At 48.3% G+C, this 19,512-nt stretch overlaps 1 protein-coding gene across 15 annotated transcripts in view; it reads right to left on the bottom strand.

The window, feature by feature from the left end:
* The window catches only part of ARHGEF28 (Rho guanine nucleotide exchange factor 28), a 289,007-nt gene that overhangs the window by 137,493 nt on the left and 132,002 nt on the right, over nt 1–19,512 (bottom strand). For 12 of the 15 annotated variants that reach the window (XM_035713570.2, XM_049103925.1, XM_049103933.1 and 9 more), the window contains 3 exons: nt 10,165–10,348; nt 7,178–7,358; nt 2,447–2,558 (listed from right to left, as the gene is read on the bottom strand). In XM_035713570.2, coding sequence (XP_035569463.2) covers nt 2,447–2,558; nt 7,178–7,358; nt 10,165–10,348 — 477 coding nt within the window. The remainder of the gene's footprint in view (nt 1–2,446; nt 2,559–7,177; nt 7,359–10,164; nt 10,349–19,512) is intronic. The other 3 variants (XM_035713569.2, XM_035713574.2, XM_049103929.1) reach the window with 2 other exon arrangements.

Genomic DNA, 19,512 nt, shown 5'->3' with positions numbered 1-19,512 from the left:
ATCTCCAGGATAACACGGTCATCCTTTCAGCAACAGCAGCCACAGATACAAGCGCAGGCCTTCCCGTTCCACTCCCTGCCCCTGGAGGGACGGAAAAACATGATCTCTTAGGAATCTTCTAGTAGATCACAAAGGGAAAGCCTGCTTTCGGGGTTTAAAGAAGAAGGGGGAGAAAACGCAGACGTCCAGGTGCCTACGGGTCGACAAGCGGACCGGCCCTGACGCTTTCCACGTCAGCCTACCACCACGCCCCACGGACCTGCAGTTCCTAGGGCGTCCTCCGAGGATGCAGATCAAAGCACTTCCCACCAGCTCCGTACAGCACACACACTGACCCCGTGGAGCTGGCACCCTTGATCCTACCTTGTGCCTGCATGACTGCAAGTGTCATCGCCTCGGCTGCTCCGAGGCCACCTAAGTCAGCGTGCCTAAGATGCAGTGCAGTTTCCGTCATGACCCCGCTGCCTGTGAGGTCTGTCCCAGCTAGGAGTCACGCTCCCCCTCACGGCTGATGCCCTCCACCTCAGGGCCCACCTCCCCATCATTACACCTGCCCCCACCCCAATCCCTCCAACCCGCTCTCCACGCTCTCAGTGACCTTTTGAAAACCATCATCATCGAGCCTCATTTGCTTGAAGCAGCTCCCGCCGTGGTCAGGGTGGAGTTCCAGGTTCCTGCCTCCCTCTCAAGCCTTGTGTTACCGGCATCACGCGTGTGTGCACACAGCACACGCCCCTGATCAACAGGACTTCAAAATTATCTGCATTTCCCTCGATTTATCATGTGATCCGAGCTCTCTATCGCACATGCCTGCACTGCCTGGAGTTCCTTCTCTCCACCTCCTCCGGGCAGCGCTGACCCTTGCACCATCCTGAGCCACAGAGTTCTCCCCGTGCTGCTCACATGGGACGCCCCGATGCACGTATCAAAATGTCCTGGGGCAGCTTGTTTTCCTGCCCCAACCCCAACTGTCAGCCCCCCATAAGGGCAAGAATTTAAATACTTATTCAGACTCTGTTCCAAATCAGTTTAAAGGTGGGTTAGAAGGGAAGAAAAATTACAAGGGAAAATGCAAGGATGGAAGTTTACTAAATAAACGACATAAAAGCAGTTAGCAGCACCATCCATGTTTGCAGGCCACCATCCTGGCTCCAAGTTTTTGTCTTTGTCAACCAGCTATGAGGAAAACACTTGCTCAGTTACACTTAGAGCAACAGAAGCAAAGCTGAACGCTCAGGGGAAGCCAGCCTTCCAGACAGTCGCCCCTCCAGGCCTTTGGGAGAAAGCACAGAGCTACCCATGGCCTCCTTCGCAGGCAGGACGAGCTGCTGCTCCCTTAGGGCCCCCAGCACATCACCTGCAGGACACAGACCTGAGGGCAAGTCCGCAGAGGCCCAGGCAGGTCCAGCCGGTGAGCTGAACCCTGGACAGTGTGCAAAAGGGACGGGCCGCACGACTGCCAACGCCTTGCTGCAAACCTTCCTTCTCCAAGACTATGTTTGAACAGACACGGGGGCCGAGAGTGTGAGAGTTTACTGCCTGACAAATAACTGGAATGCAACTAGTCTACGTTGCCAAATACACGCTGAATCACAAATATTATTCACGGGGATCCCTGGGTGGCTCAGCAGTTTAGCGCCTGCCTTTGGCCCAGGGCACGATCCTGGAGTCCCGGGATCGAGTCCCGCATCGGGCTCCCTGCATGGAGCCTGCTTCTCCCTCTGCCTGGGTCTCTGCCTCTCTCTGTGTATCTCTCATGAATAAATACAATCTTTAAAAATAAATGAATAAATAAATATGCTTATATGCCCATCACAAGGACTTGCTAACAGATAACACTTGTCTATGGAAAAGCGGGCGGGGGAAAACCATGACGAGGTGGAGAACACATGCCCAGATGGCACCCCTGCAGGGGAGCTGGGTGTTACCTACAGCTGAGACGTCCACGATGCAGCACGACGACTATACCTCTTGTTGTGGATCCACAGGCGGATCTCTGCCCTCAAGCCCCTGAAGCCCCATGAGGACTGTCACCATCCGTGTGGGACGACCAAGTCGGGTGTGACTGTGTGCGTCCCGAGGAACACCAGCACCCCTGCCTTCACCCTGCAACCCGTGGTGACCCGCACATCTCGACAGCGACACCGACCCAACCTCCAGACCCTTGATGCCGGACTAGCCCAGGACAGGGCTGCACAGAGGACGAGCGACCCAAAGGACAGGTGGCTGGGAAGGAACAAACGCAGCTCAAACCTGCGGCGAATGCACCGTGTCGGGAGAGCACCCTGGAGGTCAGGGTGGGGCCAACGGCGCTCAGGAAATGCCAACTGAAGTCCAGTGTTCGCACTGCCTGCCTCTGCCCCACGGCCCCGACCCCGCCCGCCTGTCGCTCTGGGCTCCGGCTGCACTTCCGAACCCCTCCGACCCCGGAGGCGGCCCTGAGCACCTTCTGGGTTCCTGGGCGTGGGGGAGGCAGCTCGCGTACCCTCCTCAGTGGCGGCAGCCCGGGAGGGCATGCCCCGGCTCTCCTCTGGCCCAGCTTCTCGGTCGTCAAGAGCCTAAGAAAGAAAAATAAATAAATAAGTCAATGGGAAACTCTGGCGGGTTCAGATCTGCGCCCAGGAGACGGAAATCGGGATCACGGGCCTGGGAGCTGGGACAGGCAGACGCGGGTGGGGCCAGCTGCATAGACGAGGCGGAAGGCTGCTGGGAGGAGGCTGACAGGCGACGAGAGCCCGGAGGCAGGGCCAGCAGGGTCCCTGCCACCAACGCCCCACGTCACAACCAAAGGTCCTCCGGAACCTAGTGCATGAGCTGCAAAGGCCTCCCCTGCCCCCGCCCCGAGATCAGAACACCCCGAGGGCGGAAGGGAGCGGCACCCCTCAGCTCGTGCCCCCAGGCTCCGCGGGCTGCCCTAGCCGTGACCACACCAGGTGCCCGAGGATGAGCCCGGGAGCCCTAGATCCCGCACGACGTGCCCGACGGCAAAGTGCCCGAGGCTGCGGTGGCCCACGGCCCACGGCAGGGTGGCAGGTGATGCTGGGCAGGGGACACGGCAGCCGGCCCAGAGCCCTGGACCCTCGTGGATGGCATAGCAACCGGGCTCAGTCAGGCTCTTGGCTCCTCTGGAGCAACACCCCAAGGCCGGAGCAGCAACAGCAGCACGAAACATGCAAATACACACATTTAACCAAATCTCAAAGGGCAGGAGATGAGAAGTGCCCGCTCACCGACCCCATGACCAGCGTCCTCTCCTGCAGGGCCCACCGCGGAATCACGGGGTGACTGGGCCAGGGACTGCCCGAGAGGCCATGGGAGCCTCCCCGCACAGGCTCAAGGCCCAGCAGCCCTGGCCAGCCAGAGGGCCTCGTCTTCAGGGTAAGCCAAGGCCAAGCCTACACGGAAAGGGCATCAGGCTGCTACTCCGATTACAAAACACAACCTGATGGAGGAAAACACTTAGTTTTTTTTTTTTTAATGGGGTCTATTAAAAACAATGTTTAGGGCGGCCCAGAGGGCTCGGAGGTTTAGCACCGCCTTCGGCCCAGGGCATGACCCCGGGGTCCCGGGATCGAGTCCCGCGTCGGGCTCCCTGCACGACGGGCTCCCTGCCTGCTTCTCCCTCTGCCTGGGTCTCTGCCTCTCTCTCTCTCTCTCTCTGTCTCTCATGAACAAATAAATCTTAAAAAAAAAAGTTTATTCTTATGAATAGATTTGGATGCAATCATAGAACACTTGAATTTCCCAGCTCCATTATTAGTTTTAGCTAAGGTCTAGAACTAAATTCTCAACATTCTGATTAACAGGAAAAAGTGTGATGAGAGAACTAAAACATGATTGAAAAATATAGCTCAGATTTTGCCTATTATCTGATTTCCTAATATCTTTGCTTTTTGGATATTTAGCACCAACGTCATTTTTTAACGTTCAATGTTAAATTGCAAATTATCAGCCCCCCCACCCCCCAATGTCTGCAATGATACAGTGTGGTAACACGGACACTTAACAACCCCTAACAAGTGCGGCGTCTAAATGGGATCATCACCCGAATGCCTCTTGTCTACGTAGACTCGGGTAAAGCAGACTCAGGTTTCTGAACTAAGGTTTTATTGTCGTTGCTCTAGAAAGGCTGAAGATAACCGAGCAATGCCCAAATCCCAAGACTGAGGGGCTAAGACAGGACCGAGGATATGCTGCAGCTCAGAATAAATTAGTCATTAGTTCCAAGTCATTATCTACAGCTGTTGCGTAAAAAAGAAACAAAAACAGGCATAATTTTATGCACCTAAGATGTCATAAAACATGAATACTTTATTACTAAACTAATTCCATACTTGTTCCCCCAAATTGTAAAGCTTTAGCATTGACAATCTGTAACAGTTATCACCTGTTTTCATTTAAAATAGCAACAAACTGGGATCTCTGGGGGGCTCAGCAGTTGAGTGCCTGCTTTGGGCCCAGGGCATGACCCTGGAGTCCTGGGATTGAGTCCTGCGTCGGGCTCCCTGCATGGAGCCTGCTTCTCCCTCTGCCTATGTCTCTGCCTCTCTCTCTCTGTGTCTCTCATGAATGAATAAATAATCTTAAAAAAAAAAAAGCATCAAACTAGAAAAGGAGTACCATCAAAAACATTAAGTTCAAAAATACTATAGAAACGTTTTGTGGAGCAGGTAAGAACTACTCTGTATGTCAATTAGAGTTCTGGACCCAATCCAGGTGGGTATACTGGAGGGGCTGGGGGTCCCCCGCCCAGGAGCCGTCCTCCAACACTGTGCGAGACGGGCCACCTCCACTCCTAAGGCCACTCCCAAGTCCCCGTTGTTACTTGCAGTTCTGACCAACTGACTGCAAATGAGGGGATCCCACGACCTCCTGACCTGGGATGTGACTGATCTGCTGGCGTGGCTCGCAGACCTCGGAGGAACAGTGCCCTTGCAAGATCACTGGTTTATTATAAAACGCTGTAACTGAGGAAGAGCCGGGTGGAAATACTGCCCATGGGGAGGGCTCCGAAAGGTGTCGCGGAGCCTGCCTGCACGCTCCCTGAACCCGTGCTCCCGGTTCTCCTGGGGGCTTCAGTCCAGAGGCCTGATTGATCACCTCACTGGTATTGGTGCCTGAACCCCAAGGGCAGCCCCCCTCCCGCCCTGGAGGCCGGGCCCTGGAGCGGAAGGCTCGAGCCCACAACCACAGCCCGGGCATCAGGCACTTGCCAAAAGCTCCTCATTAAGCCAACAAAAGATGCCACTGTGGCTGTGGACGCCTCAAAATCCCACAGGTGACAGAGCTATAATCCCGGAAGCAGAAGTAGACAAAGAACAAGATGCATTTCTTCTAAGTCAGAACATCTTCCAGAACCTCTGCCTTCTTCCCCCCGCCCACCCTCCAGCCACACAACACGGGCTCCGAGAAAGAGGAGGAGCGCGGGCACAGGCAGCTCCAGGCCATTCCACGGTGACGGATGCTTCTCATAAAATGACGATCTCCGAGAAGCCAGAGAGCTGTCTCCGTTTGGCCTCTGTTATCCCGAGTCCACTGCAATAGATTACTGAAGCACTTAGAACGACTCATCCTAAACCCGCCAAGTCAACTATCATCTCAGATGCGTCAGGAGAAATCATGATCCCACCTCATAAGCCGGTGGTTTTTCATAACGAGACAAATGTTCACGATGTTTGCTAGACACACGGGATGCTCCATCCCTTTCAGGAGTTTGGTCACCAAGTGCCACGCTGCAACCAGAGCATCTAAAGACACACGTGCCACTGAGCTCTGTGTGCACCTGCAGGGAGCCGCATGCATCCGGAGCAATGCGGCCCCTCAAGGCCTGGGCTCTGCGGGGCCAGATATCCACTGCGGGGGCGGGGGGCAGGTGAGAGCCACAGGGATCCCCGAAGGCCTCAGTATCTTGAAATGAGAAGCATCCTTAAGCAAAATGAGGAAATACTGTCCACCAGAAAATGATACATGTCCTAAAACCCAACAAAGGAATGTAGTTCATCCTATGAAAAGCATGTTATTTCTTTAAATAAAATAATAAAATAAAATATTTTATTTCTTTAAATAAAACCCTACAAGAGGGTACCTGGGTGGCTCAGTTGGTTAAGCATCTGCCATCAGTTCAAGTCATGATCCCAGGGTGGGTCCTGGGACCGAGCCCCTGCTCAGCGGGGAGCTTGCTTCTCCCTCTCCCTCTGCCCTACTCATGGGCACACACGCCTGCTCTCCCTCTCTCTCTCTCAAATAAATAAAATCTTTTTAAAATTTTAAATAAAACCTGATATGGATTAAGCCAACAATAATCCTTGATACATAATGTTTTTGACTGAATCTGTCATTTAATTATAGGAGGCAAACATTACACAAAAAGCCAAAACTGTGATAAATGAGATTTTTTTATATATATAATGGTTTACTTTGTAAAGCCTACATAGTCCTGAAACCTGTGCCTTCCTAATGGATGTGCTTGAGAACACAGGACCTCAGGGCACCCGGTGAGTGAATCCACTATATCCTGGGGCGCAGGTCAACTAGATGGACGCAGCCCTTTTACTCAAAATAACACTACACTTTGCTTTAATAATTAAGATGCAAATATTTTTTATATTGTTGCAGATTCTACAAAACATAAAAAATAATAATAAAGATGAAACATTTTAAACTCTGAGATAGGCATGCTATGACGTCACTGAAAACTGACGCTGGAGCCATTTTGCGAAGGGTAAAAAGCTCTTTGAAAGGAACATTTCGAGTGACCAGTCCCCATTTAAAAAGAAACTACACACGGGGTCAAAATGCTTAACTGCATCTAAGCCTTAAGAAATCCCAGGAGTAGGTATTATTCACGTATAACAACCCTAAATACAACTGCTTTTAATAAGAATTACGTAAAATCAATTAATAGGAAACACCGTATTTTACAACATTATTATAATCCAACACTAGTGATGCTGGCTTCTGGAAAATAAATACACAAATTACTATTTTCTATCGGCAAAATATTATGTTGTAATTTTCACTCTGCTGATGGAACACAGCTTCCAATTCCATGTCCCTGAAGTTTTATTGGAGACAAAGCGCTGCCCTCCGGAACACGGTTCCCAAGACAAGGAGCGTGCAGTCTGTCCTCTCGAGGAGCATGAGTTACTGTATTACCGGAAGGAAGGGACACACGTACCTTGAGGAGAAAGGCTCTGTCCAAAAAGTATTTCCTGAAGAGTTTAATATCTGCCTCCAACAAATGCTCAGCTGTGTGGTTCAGCGTCAGTGTCAGTGTCCCCGACGGGTGAACATACTGCAGGAAGGCACGTCCGCCGAGGTGCACTCGGGAGAGGTCGGGGGAACGTCTGCCCTGGAAACTGAAATGTCACAAATCAAAACCTACTGGCAGCTTCAGAGACCTCAACCCCAAGGTACCACCTCACTCGCCGCACCCCCCCCCCCCGTATTACCAATGCAACTGGCACAAGGATCCGTGAAAGCCAGCTGACAATAAGCACGCAGAATCACGTAAACAGATCCTAACGAAGCCACCTCCTTCCACCGAGACACGATGCCAGTTGAGAAGCTATTCACATACACTACATACTTTACAGTTATCTGTAGAGCTGGTGACACGACTGACTTTTAAACATTTTACTTTGATATTTCATTCTCTTTAATTCAGAAAGAGGCCTCTTGCTTTAATGGGGTCACATGTCCTAGAACAAATTAGCAGGCAGCCAACAGCTTATTAGGTGATTACAGTGGAAAACAGATAGGCTCTCCAGGGAGCATGGGGAGGTTTGGATGTTACAAACAAGTGGGATATTCATAGCACACTGGTCCACTGTTGTAAATCATTTTATCATGCAAATTAAAACGCATGAATTTGACCTTGTGGTATTCTTGAAAACATCCACGTACAAAGAAGCAGTATTCCCAGACTAAAGTCCCGAAAATAAACTTATTTTCTGTTCTGTTTCGGCCAACGACAATCGCACATTTACCAGCTATACATAGGCTTCACGGTCAGTGTCATGTTATGGATGGCACACAAGGTCATTCCATTTCAACCAGTGAAGGAGCCTCAGGAGGAATATGCTAGTGCTTCCAGGGAGCAGCCCCCTTCACCATGTGGTCACGCCTCCACAAATTGCTCCCACAATCCTCGCTTCACAGCGCTCACTCTATGCCCCTTTCCTCTTCTTACATGACCTTGTTTTATTAATGAATTTATACTTCATGAAAATATACTTCCAATCAAATAGACGTTATCTTCATCGTATGGAACAGCAAAAAGAGATCCATTAAGAGCCCCTGAACTCTAAGATGTGAGGCAGCTCCCCAAATTCTTGACATTAACGTCTAGAATCTTCTAGAAAACTCCCCATCCTAACATGTGACTGAATGTTAGTCCCCATCCTAAATGGACTCTGAGCCTGAGCCAGAAAATGGAAGCTTCACTATACACTCAGACTTTAGCTGACGGTCTACTTCTATTTTTTTTTTTTTTTTTTTATGATAGTCACAGAGAGAGAGAGAGAGAGAGGCAGAGACACAGGCAGAGGGAGAAGCAGGCTCCATGCACCGGGAGCCTGATGTGGGATTTGATCCCGGGTCTCCAGGATCGCGCCCTGGGCCAAAGGCAGGCGCCAAACCGCTGCGCCACCCAGGGATCCCTGACGGTCTACTTCTAATACCATTCATGAATAGATTGGTTAGACCTGCAAAATTTTAAAGCCCATAATACCTCCCGGTCCTGAAGACAACAGAAAGGTACTAAGTTACCCAAGATGAAGTCAGCCAGGACTTTGATCTCACATTGAACCATCCACAATGACCAAGTCAAAGGAAGTAGTCCTGCCTTGGTCTCTTGGGCCAAGCTAGTGGAGTCATGTTAGAGGCAAATAGAGGGCAATTCCTTTTGATGGGCTTTTCCCTTGTTTGGTGGTCATGTGACCAAAGCAGAACAAAAATAGAAAATTCGAACATCAACTCTATATCCATTACGTACCATAAATTAATTCTATTAACTCTATAGCCATTAAAACGATAAATTAATTACACTGAGTTTCATGAGCCAAATAAGAAAAACCAGCCTGTTAAGACACACCATAGAATAATATATCAGTGATATTTAATATTTACATGGCACTTTGTGATTTTCAATATACTTTCCCATTTATTTTTTAAGACCTTTTAATAAGTCAAGGAGATCATTATATATGAATCCCTCTTTCATAAGAATATGACCTTATTCATAAGATTATTCTAAGTAATAAACCACACATTTTCATTCACTGAAAATGTTGATATCATGATGAACATAGCAAACTTTACAGTTCCTCTATTATTCCCTTTACATGACTTCACTAGATCCTAATAACCATATTGTACCTTAGGATTTATCTATTACTGATTTAACAAAAATTTATATTCTTTCAGTGAGTGTTACATGTTGACACTAGACATACTGCAGCGGGTATACAAATACTTTCAGCCCTCCAGTGATACAGGATGGAGACCTAACAAATGATGACTACACTTAAAATTTATAAATTATTATTAATATTGTGAATAATTTTAATCACCATATTGTAAATTAATCATAATGATAAAATACCCTAACATAGATGGCTTCTCTGAAGCAATGGTATTTAAGGTGAAATCAGAAAGATACGTAGTATGTAGGCTAGTGTTTCCCAATTTTTTTCTTTTTTTTTCCTAATTTTTTTCTTGATTATAGTCTCCTACGGAGCCCTTTAAGACATTTTTTTCCCTAACTACCCCCTCCCCATGAAATATTGATACCAAATATACCTGTGTATCTGCTTATGTACTCTGTGCCTTACACACGAGAACTAATGGCAACACATAAACCGTTATTAGCTTGTGGTCTGGTTATTTCCACTCTTCTATGGTCACTTTATAGAAACAGATCAAGAGAGAATCAATCTAGGGACGCCTGGGTGGCTCAGCGGTTGAGCATCTGCCTTCAGCCCAGGCTGTGACCCCGGGGTCCTGGGATCGAGTCCCACATTGGGTTCCTTTCGAGGAGCCTGCTTCTCCCTCTGCCTGTGTCTTTGCCCCTCTCTCTGTCTCTCATTAATAAATAAATACAGTCTTAAAAAAGAGAGACAGAGAGAGAGAGAGAAAATCAATCTATCGAGTAGCTAAACTCACTTTGTGATGTCTTCAACCAGCTTGGAGTGTCCGGCACGTAAAGCCAAGTCTAATGGTGTGGCACCTTCTTCATTGGGTAAAGACAAAGCCTGAACTCCCCCAGGGAGGCACAAGAGGAAATGAGAGAGCTTAGGCAGGCCCCATCTCATAGCCAGGTGTAGAAGAGACTCTCTGCATAAAGAAACTGAAAAGAAAGACAAATGGTATTAGTTCCTTCATTTACAAACTCTGTCGTCTAGGTTTTATCTACAATACCATCTATTTAGACATAATAAGAATGTCAGAACTGGAAGGAATCATCAAAAGCATCTAATCCGAACAACACCTTAATTTTTTTTAAGTAGGCTCCCTGCCCAGTGTGAAGCCCAACACGGGGCTTGAACTCATAACCCCGAGATCAAGACCTGAACTGAGATCAAGAGACACACAACTGACTGAACCACCCAGGTGCCCCCATTTTACTGATGTGGACAGGCCGAGTGATTCGTCCAAGGTAGCCGGTGGGTGCTGGAGCCAGGTCCGCTCCATCGCTGGTGTGCTGCTGTTTCCACCCGCCCAGGGCACACTGACATCATCTTCCACTTGTGCAGTCAAGTCATTCAGGGAAAACTAGTCTAGGTGCACACCATCGTGTAGAAACACACCCAGCTGTCCTTTGAGGGGATGCTGCTACTTCAGGTGGGCAGTATGAAGGCCACAACCATAAAGGAGTCCCTGTTCCCACTCTCCATCCTCAGAGATGCTCCTCCCCTGATGAGAAGCGAGGACAGAAATGGGTTTCGCATGTCCAGAAAACTTGAGAATATGGTGGTTCTCATACTTCACAGAGGTGCTCTGGCGCATCTCCTAGGTCCTGGGATTCCATCACTGCTGGCAAAGCCGCCCTAGTGCTCTGCTTAAAAAACTCAGCCTATGCCTCTTCAGACGGCAAAGGGCTCTTGGCTCATCTGTGTGTCTGAGTTTTCCCTGCGGTGTTTGCGGCTTTCCATTACGCAGTCTTATCACTGTACAGGCTGAGGGGTTGTATTATTCTCCACACCTATCACAGTATCTGACAAACCGAAGTCATCCAGTATCTGTGGAACTGAATGGCAACTGTTAAAATCTCCAGTATTTGGGTGTATTCAAATTGCCTTATCTGTATGGAGTTTGCACACCTGTATTTCTACCCCAGTGCTCAGTGCCTGGAACCCAACTGGCTCAGGATAAATATTACACTGGAAATATTTCTACTGCAATACTCAAATATGAAAATAGAAGGAAAGAATAGATTTGCTTACATTAACAAAAAAGGTAGGCCCACGAACTCCCTAGACACCAAGACACACCTTACAACAAGCCTTATCTAAACCTGAGAATCCGAACACTCAGGATCCACGTGCAATGAGAATGTGAACTGCAAGTTAAATAAGGCTACTGGCTACAGCCATAACGGGAGAGACATCCAGAGCATCCCGCATCGCACTGCAGGAAAAGCCAGAGAGGTGGGACTGTCTTCTACCCCACAGCACCCGGCACCTGTATGCAACTGGAAATATCTGCATATTGAATGAATGAATGAATGAATGAATGAATGAATATATGAGCAAGGGGGCTCTTTCCCTGATGAGTCCCCATGAAAGTTAGCTTTAGGGATATGACGACAGCTGCTATTTGGAGCCTCGATCATTGTTGGTTCCACCTCTGATACTTCAACTAAAATCTGTGAGCAGAAACGATGTACTCTCACAGAGTTTGGACACTGATGGCAAAAACTAGCCAGTCCTCCACACAACTGGTCATCTGCATTAACAGGACTTGACTTTCCCATGGTCTTCATTAGCGTGACTTTCCTACTCCAGGAGACTCTTCCCTGCACAAATGATTCTGTGCTCATCCATCCTTCAAGACCCATCAACTCTTCTGCAAAAAGCATCAGTTTAAGCTCTAAAACCAATCTTTAGGACCCGGTGATCCCTATCCAACCCTAATCCAACTCCTGCCCTGCCCACCACCCCTCCTTTGCATTAGAAGAACATCATTAAACCAAGCTTCAAGTTCTCATTCCACCCCAATCCTGCCCCGCCCCTTGAAAGGGCTGCTGGGGCTCCACGAGGCCATCTCCCATACCAGCCCACGCAGGCAGCTCGGTTATCGTCTTGCCAGCAGGCCGTGGGGTGCTACGTGGGGAGCCAGCCTCCAGCAACACTCAAACTGGAAACGATAACAAGGAAATGTCCCGCTGCAGAAATGCATTTACATTCTCAGTGGTTCATACTATTTCTTTACCCAGATTAAGAAGGTAAAGTCTTATGTTTCAAATATGTAAATGAGCCCTTGCAGCGAAATACCACGGACTTGGCTGTGCATTTGCTCTCTGACCTGTGTGACTCGGCACAGTCCCCCTCCGCCTGTAAAGTGACATCTGGAATCCCAAAACATCTAAAAATGAAGCAGTGCACACACCTGCCAGATATCTGCTTAACAGGCTTGTTATCTTCAAAGGCTACTGACAAACTCATTTTTCTTTTATCCTTTAAGTTTTTGACCTTTAAACTCATTTTATTGGAAGGTAGGGTTTTCAATTCTTAACAAATTCCAAACATGGCATGTTTGAGAACATTTCCATTTTTTTTTCTTTCTTAAATAATAACAGGAAGAGACTGGCTAAGATCAGGTAACATAACAAACACAGAGGCACAAGGACACTCCCCAACATGTATGTCCGCATGAGGTCACAACCAGCCACCCCAGAATGGAATTGCTAAGTCACCCCAATCTCCCCTTGGTAAGACGTACCGCATGGTTACATGGGACACAATTTTCTTTCAAGAAAAAAAAAAAGCCAAAAGGGAACATCTAAACCTCTTGCATCCCCTTTTAAGACAAGACTACTGGGGGACCTCACAGCTTTCTCATTCCGCTCGGAAGCTCGGAGCCCAGAACCAGGCGAAGAGCCTGAAATAGGAAACACGGTGACATATATAAATAATTCCACTTGTTATAGAGTTTCAGATTGTTAACAGCAGTCAGGAAAACAAGCTGTGAAAAGGGGGTCATACAATCTGGCAGCAGCGGGGTGGGTGCTTAAAAGGTGTTTTTAACCAAATAAATAGGTCTCCTCCCGCTTGGCCAGGGCCAGCAGCTCTGCGACTACTGTGCCTGGAACAGAAGGACGCTCACCGTCCTCGTGGCAGACGTCCGGAGGCGCCACGGGCACAGCTGGCCCAGCCACCCCGCCACGGACAGCGGAGCAGGGGTGACGTCGGGCACCCCGCCGGGCACCAGGGCTGTGGGCAGTGGAAGCCTAAGGGCTCCATCGAAGCCCTGGGCCCCAGAATGACACAGCGGCCTCCACGAGCTGCGAGCCCAGGTGCCCGCCGAGCCCGGGAGGCCCGGCCCCGACAGCCACGGAGGCGCAGGGAGGCGGAGGCCACGCGAAGCAGTGCCGTGGCCGCTGCCGGTACGTGAACCACAGCCACGGGCTAACACAGAAACCCCCCAAGAACCCTGATGCTGTCGGGGGGCCACGGGAGAGCACACAGAGCGCATCTCCATCACCGCGGGACCTCGCCGAGTGAAACCCACAGCACGCTGTTCAGGATCAGGACCACGTAGGCAGAAGCATCTGAAGGGGAAGCAAGGCCACGGCTACTGTAAAGTCAGCGGCATCCCCGGAACAGAGGGGCCACGCCGGGGAGGAGGGGACCGGAGCTGCCCTGGGTCCTGTAGGCCCACAGGTCTCCCCCTGACACGCAGAGCCGTGTCTAAGGACCCCCCAGAAGCGAACACAGAGCTGCAGAAGGGGAGGAGGGTGGGCAGATGGGGTGAGTGGGTGACGGGCATGTGATGGGATGGGCCCTGGGTGTTTACTGTATGCTGCCAAATTGAATTTAGATTTTAAAAATTTAAAAAAATTACAATAATAATAAAATAAATTAAAAAAAAAAAAAAAGATCTTCCCCGGAAAATGAAAACAGAATTTCTAGGGCAGGCATTAATTTCTTTTTCTAAAAGATTCCCAAGTGGGATCCCTGGGTGGCGCAGCAGTTTGGTGCCTGCCTTTGGCCCAGGGCGCAATCCGGGAGACCCGGGATCGAATCCCACATCAGGCTCCCGGTGCATGGAGCCTGCTTCTCCCTCTGCCTATGTCTCTTCCTCTCTCTCTCTTTCTCTTTCTGTGACTATCATAAATAAAAAAACATTTAAAAGATTCCCAAGTGATTCCAATTATAATATCAGGGTTAAGATCTCCTACTTTCACTAAGTACTTAACAAAATCCCTACCTATGCTGCCTTTTTATGTCTTCCCTATCACCTCCTATGATCTATTAGCTAAAAATTTCACCAATGAACAATAACTAAAAAAAAAAAAAAAAGCTTGTGGCTCCTCCACGTCATTTTTAATCTACAATACTTGCCCCCAAACCAAGATACATCCTCAAAGGTTGTAAGCAAAGTACTAAAGATAGATACGAGAGGAACAAAAACCTAGAAGCAAATACTTTCCAATACAATTTAATTCAGAAGTACTTCCACGTTCCAGAGTTTACTAACGTTTCACAAGTCCCAAGAGCAGCCATGGAAATGTACTCAACACCTTAAGTTCAGGAACAAAATATATTTAATTCACATGCATCCAAATCATGAAAATAAGTTGTCCTCTCGTTTCCAAACCACATAAGTATTTATGGCAATCTCAAGGTTTGCACCTGAGACATCCAGTAGACAAACACAGGAAGACACGAGGACTGAGTACTACCTGCCAGGCCCTGTGGACACAAAGGGAGACAAGGTCCCTTGTCTTTGAAGAGCATCATGCCAGCCCATTTTTGTTTGGAATGAACGCCTGGTCTGTGAACCCACTGCCTGACGAGTTACAGCTCTAGGCTTAGACACAAAGAATATGAACAGAAATCACGAAACTATTGGACCTACAACCGCCATCAACGTATCATGACCTGAAAATTTACAGATTTTATGCCAAAATGTTGAGCAAAAAAGTAAAGAGAATGAAAAAAATATATATATTGCCAAAACGTTACAGGGCACAAAAGAGTATTTGGCATGAGCATCACATACGATCTCCTATTGAGGAGTCTCCACGAAATGGGAGGAGAAGTCATGGGTGATGGTATCTTTAAGTGGTCTAATCCGAGTGTTTATATATAAAAAAAAAAAAAAATCACCCTTTCACATAGAATATGCAAGGTTGTTGGGTCCAGAACAGGAACTGCAAATACAAACAGGTTTGTAGGAAAGATAAGGAAACAGAACCAACAGGGCAGGCACGGCTGGATCATCGAGGCAAAGGGAGACGAAGCGGAGTTGCAAGCTTAAGGGTGGGGCTTAGCTTTTCTGAATCAGATATGTTGGAGACGCTCAGATTCCCACCCCTCGCTGCAAATCTGGGAAAACGGTGACTCCGCATGTTCCATGGGATTCATACCACGATAGACAACTCTGGAACGCACTTCGGGGGTCTGTTTCTCCTCCAGGTGGCTTATACTCTATGTTACCTTGTGGATCCGGTGGTAACGCGGCTGGAACACTAAAAAGTCCTTATCAGAAGCCAAAGGAGGCAGTCCAATTTCTGGCCCTCACTCCCTGGGGCCCTGTCCAGACTGCATTATGCAACGTGAGCCTCAGGAGAGCACACGAGAGCCCAGACACAACGCTGTAGAGCACAGAGGTGAGTTGGAAGATCCGGATTTGAACACGTACAGAAACGCAGCTGTGGGAAGACCCCTTAATTCTTCGATTTCGTGGTGCCTGATGTGAAGTGTTACCCTCCCGGCCCACGCATGACCCGGGAATGTCAGGGGGCATAATGCAGGCATCACACGACACAGGGTTGTCGAGAACTATGCAGGCCAGTACCGGGGCCGGGGCGTTCTCAGCAGTAGACACTGGTCTGACGTCTTCCATACAGAAAGCACAACTGCCACTAAATAGAGACGTGATCTACTCCAAAGGGCTTTCCCTCTGGTTGTGATTTAACGGCATCATTTAAGGCAGGCAGCTGCCTGATCAGGAGGCACCACAATCGCATCTAAGACACCAGATGTGCCTCCAGGACGCGTGTGCTGCAGCCGAGCCTCAGGCACCAGGCGGCCATTAGGTGCCAAAAGCAACGATTATGCCACACCTACTTCCCAGTCTGTGCACTAGGTTTGTTTTAAACCGTTTGCTCAGATTTCTTCAAGCTCCTGTTTGTGTTCACCATTCATTCATTCATTCATTCATTTGGTATTTGCTGACAGCCTACTACGCACTGAGCATCCTTTCCCCTCTCGCACCATGCGGGAACCTGTGGAACTGCCAGACATCCTCCCAACTAACCCTATTCTGTTTGGGAGAGAATGAAAATACGTTGCAGTCTCGTTTTATCATTGGCAAGCAGAGAAAGTGTAGACTCGTCCTATCTTGGCAACCTTAGCAATCTCTGCTCTAGAGTCTGAACGGAAGCACAAGCAGGACACCGACTTCTCACCTACAGGTGGGCAGGACCCACTCACTGCCCTTATCCTGGAAGCCTGAGCCCTGGGTCCAAAGGGCTAGACTGAGAAACACTCAGCTCTGGTGGGAAGTGTTATCCCGTCCTTCAGCGCAAAGTCCACACCTAGGAAAGGATGTTCTGGTGAGCACAGAGAAGGAAGGTCAACCAGATAAACCAAACAGGAGACCAGTGGTTAAACTGCCCCCTACCTGGAATGAGGTTGAGGGTGGAGAGGTTGGAAAATGTTCACCTGAAGTCTAGGTGGGCAGCTGTCACATATGAATGAAAGCAAAGGAACGAACCACCACCATCACCTTTGTTATTTCATTCTTATCAGGTGCCAGTGACCGTAAGGACTTTATACTCCTTGCTTCCATCTAACATTTATTAGGCAATTTGCAAGTGTTACTTTGTTTGATCCTGGCAGCCACTGCAGGAGTGAAGGCCTAGGATTATCCCCGTTTCACAGGGGCAGAAACTGAGCCTTGACACTATCACGCAGTTGCCCAGATTCACTCAGGCACTACCGGGAGCATCAGGGATCGGAACCCAGACCTTTGCACCCCCAGAGCTCAAATTCTTACAGGCAAAGAAATAATTATGTACAAGGTGAGGAAAAAGCAAGGAGGGCAGGAAAGACAAGGCAACAGAATGAGAGTGAGGAAACCAAACAGAGGGAGCTAAGCCACACCAGTCGTAGGGGCCCAGGGTCACCTGAGTCTGCATGCGTCAGCCTGATGTGTGGCTACACACACGCACTGTCTCATGAAAACCTGCAAGGCAAAAGCTGCGGCAGCTACAACTGGAGGGCAGAGAAAGCAGCTATGTGGGAATCACTATGAACCAGAACCTGGGACAGGATCATAAAAGATCTGAGGGGGCAGTTCCACCCTCAGAGGCTCACGCTCAGACAATGGTGCACATTCTGGAGTCAAGACAAGGCCTTTGAATGTTCGCTGGGGCCACGTGGTGCAGAGCAGCGCCCGAGGACTCGGGCTGCCTGGGCCCTAAGAACTCTCAGCCCTCGGCGGCCTCACGGCCCACCCTCCCTGGGGCTCTCCCTCGCGTCCCCTGCACCACCAGCCTTTAACCCGCAAGCACCACTTGTTTTAAAGCCAATTATTCTTTTTTTTTTTTTAAATAAAGCAATACAAGGTAGTTGCCAGCAGTCAAATACTCTTTTTCATTTTTTTTAAATTTAAATTCAGTTAGAACTCTGGGAAATGAACTAGGGGTGGTGGAAAGGGAGGTGGGAAGGGGGTGGGGGTGACTGGGTGACGGGCACTGAGGGGGACACGATGGGATGAGCACTGGGTGTTATTCTATATGTTGGCAAATTGAACACCAATAAAAAATAAATTTATTTAAAAAAATAATAATAAAATAAATTCAGTTAGACAACATCTAGCACATTGTCTGTTTCAGCGGCGGCGTTCAGCACCTCCCCAGAGCCAGGCAACCCCTGCTCGGCACTCGGGGCGCCTGACCCCGGCCGCAGAGCCTCTGGCTAGACATGTCCCCGAAGGCAAGGGAAACAAAAGCAAAAATGAGCTACTGGGGCTTCTCGAGATTTAGATACTCTGAAGTCTATGGGAAAAAAAAGCAGACATTTTAGTTTTTTGCCTTCAGCATTAATAGGATCCTTGGATACGGTCATTTTCAAATTCAACGTTAGTCCCCCAAGTGCAGGCAAAAACTGTCATATGCATCGCGCAGCGTTTGAGGGGTTTCCAGAGGAAAGGCGCAGGAGCGGGACGTGGCCACCCAGAGGGAAATTCCAAAACCTTCCCCTGTCCTGAATGCTTCCGGAAGCACATTAGGGTAGGCTGTTTGAAAAAATAATAATAGTACTTTCCACTTACATTTTTCTTCCTTGAAAACTCTAAGAGAGGGCCAAAGTAACCTGAACACAACCCTCTGCTCTATCTCTGATTTGAGAATAAATATTTAATTCTGAATTGCAGTTGAAGGGCCATAGGTGCCAGATCTAAGTACGAAACCGATTTTTTTAAGGAGAACTTTAAGCTGCCTCCTCATCTTTAAAATGTAATATCTTCAACAGAGAATGCGGTTAATAAGAGTTTAACTGACAAGTGAATTCAGCTTATTTGATGGGGGGTTCCTTTTCCTTGAGAGTTCAATTTCATATTAAATTCTTTATTGCCAGGAAACCCACTCCTTAAAAAGAAAGTCTAAAAAAAATGGGGGATGGAAGACAGAGAAAACTTTTTTAAAGACTTAAAACGTCACAAATGATGCATGTTTGTGTACGCGTTCTAAGTAATGTGCAGCAATGCTATGGATTTAACCTGAAACCGATTCTAAAAACCATTCTCTCCACCACTAGCCTTCACACACCGGGTTACCTTAGCAACCGAAGGAACAGAATTCCAGCCTAAAATGTCAGAAAAGCCAAGTGTGGCGAGGTTTGTTCCGTGAGATACTATCAGAAGTAACAGGAGGCTGAGAGTAATATTGAGCGTGTACGTAGCTGCTTGAAAAATGTCAAGGTTTCCAAGAAAACCACTTAAAACCTCAGAGTTAGTTGGTACCTGTCATGCACTAATTTCTACACTCCTCCATCTTTTTCAAACGGAAAGCCTGCATTTTGTAATAAATCTGTCCTTTCTGAGTCTCCCACCAGCCAGTGGGACACCAGCTGATGTTGTTTCAAGCTGCTGTCCGGTAAAAAGCTTTGGGCCAGAGAAACTAAGCTGACATTTCCCAGGCAGTGAGACAGCAAGGCATTCGCGTAAGTCCATATGGCATCCCCTGGCTAATCAGGCTGGGACCACGAGTGGAGGCCAACCAACAGGGCATATGCCCCTGAGCCTTTATTATTATTATTATTTTTCTATCTCTACAACTAG

The sequence above is a fragment of the Canis lupus genome, chromosome 2 (genome assembly GCF_003254725.2).
Source record: "Canis lupus dingo isolate Sandy chromosome 2, ASM325472v2, whole genome shotgun sequence".
NCBI lineage: Eukaryota > Metazoa > Chordata > Mammalia > Carnivora > Canidae > Canis > Canis lupus.
The sequence above is the reverse complement of the archived record's forward strand: the minus strand, read 5'-3'. Positions and strand labels throughout refer to the sequence as shown.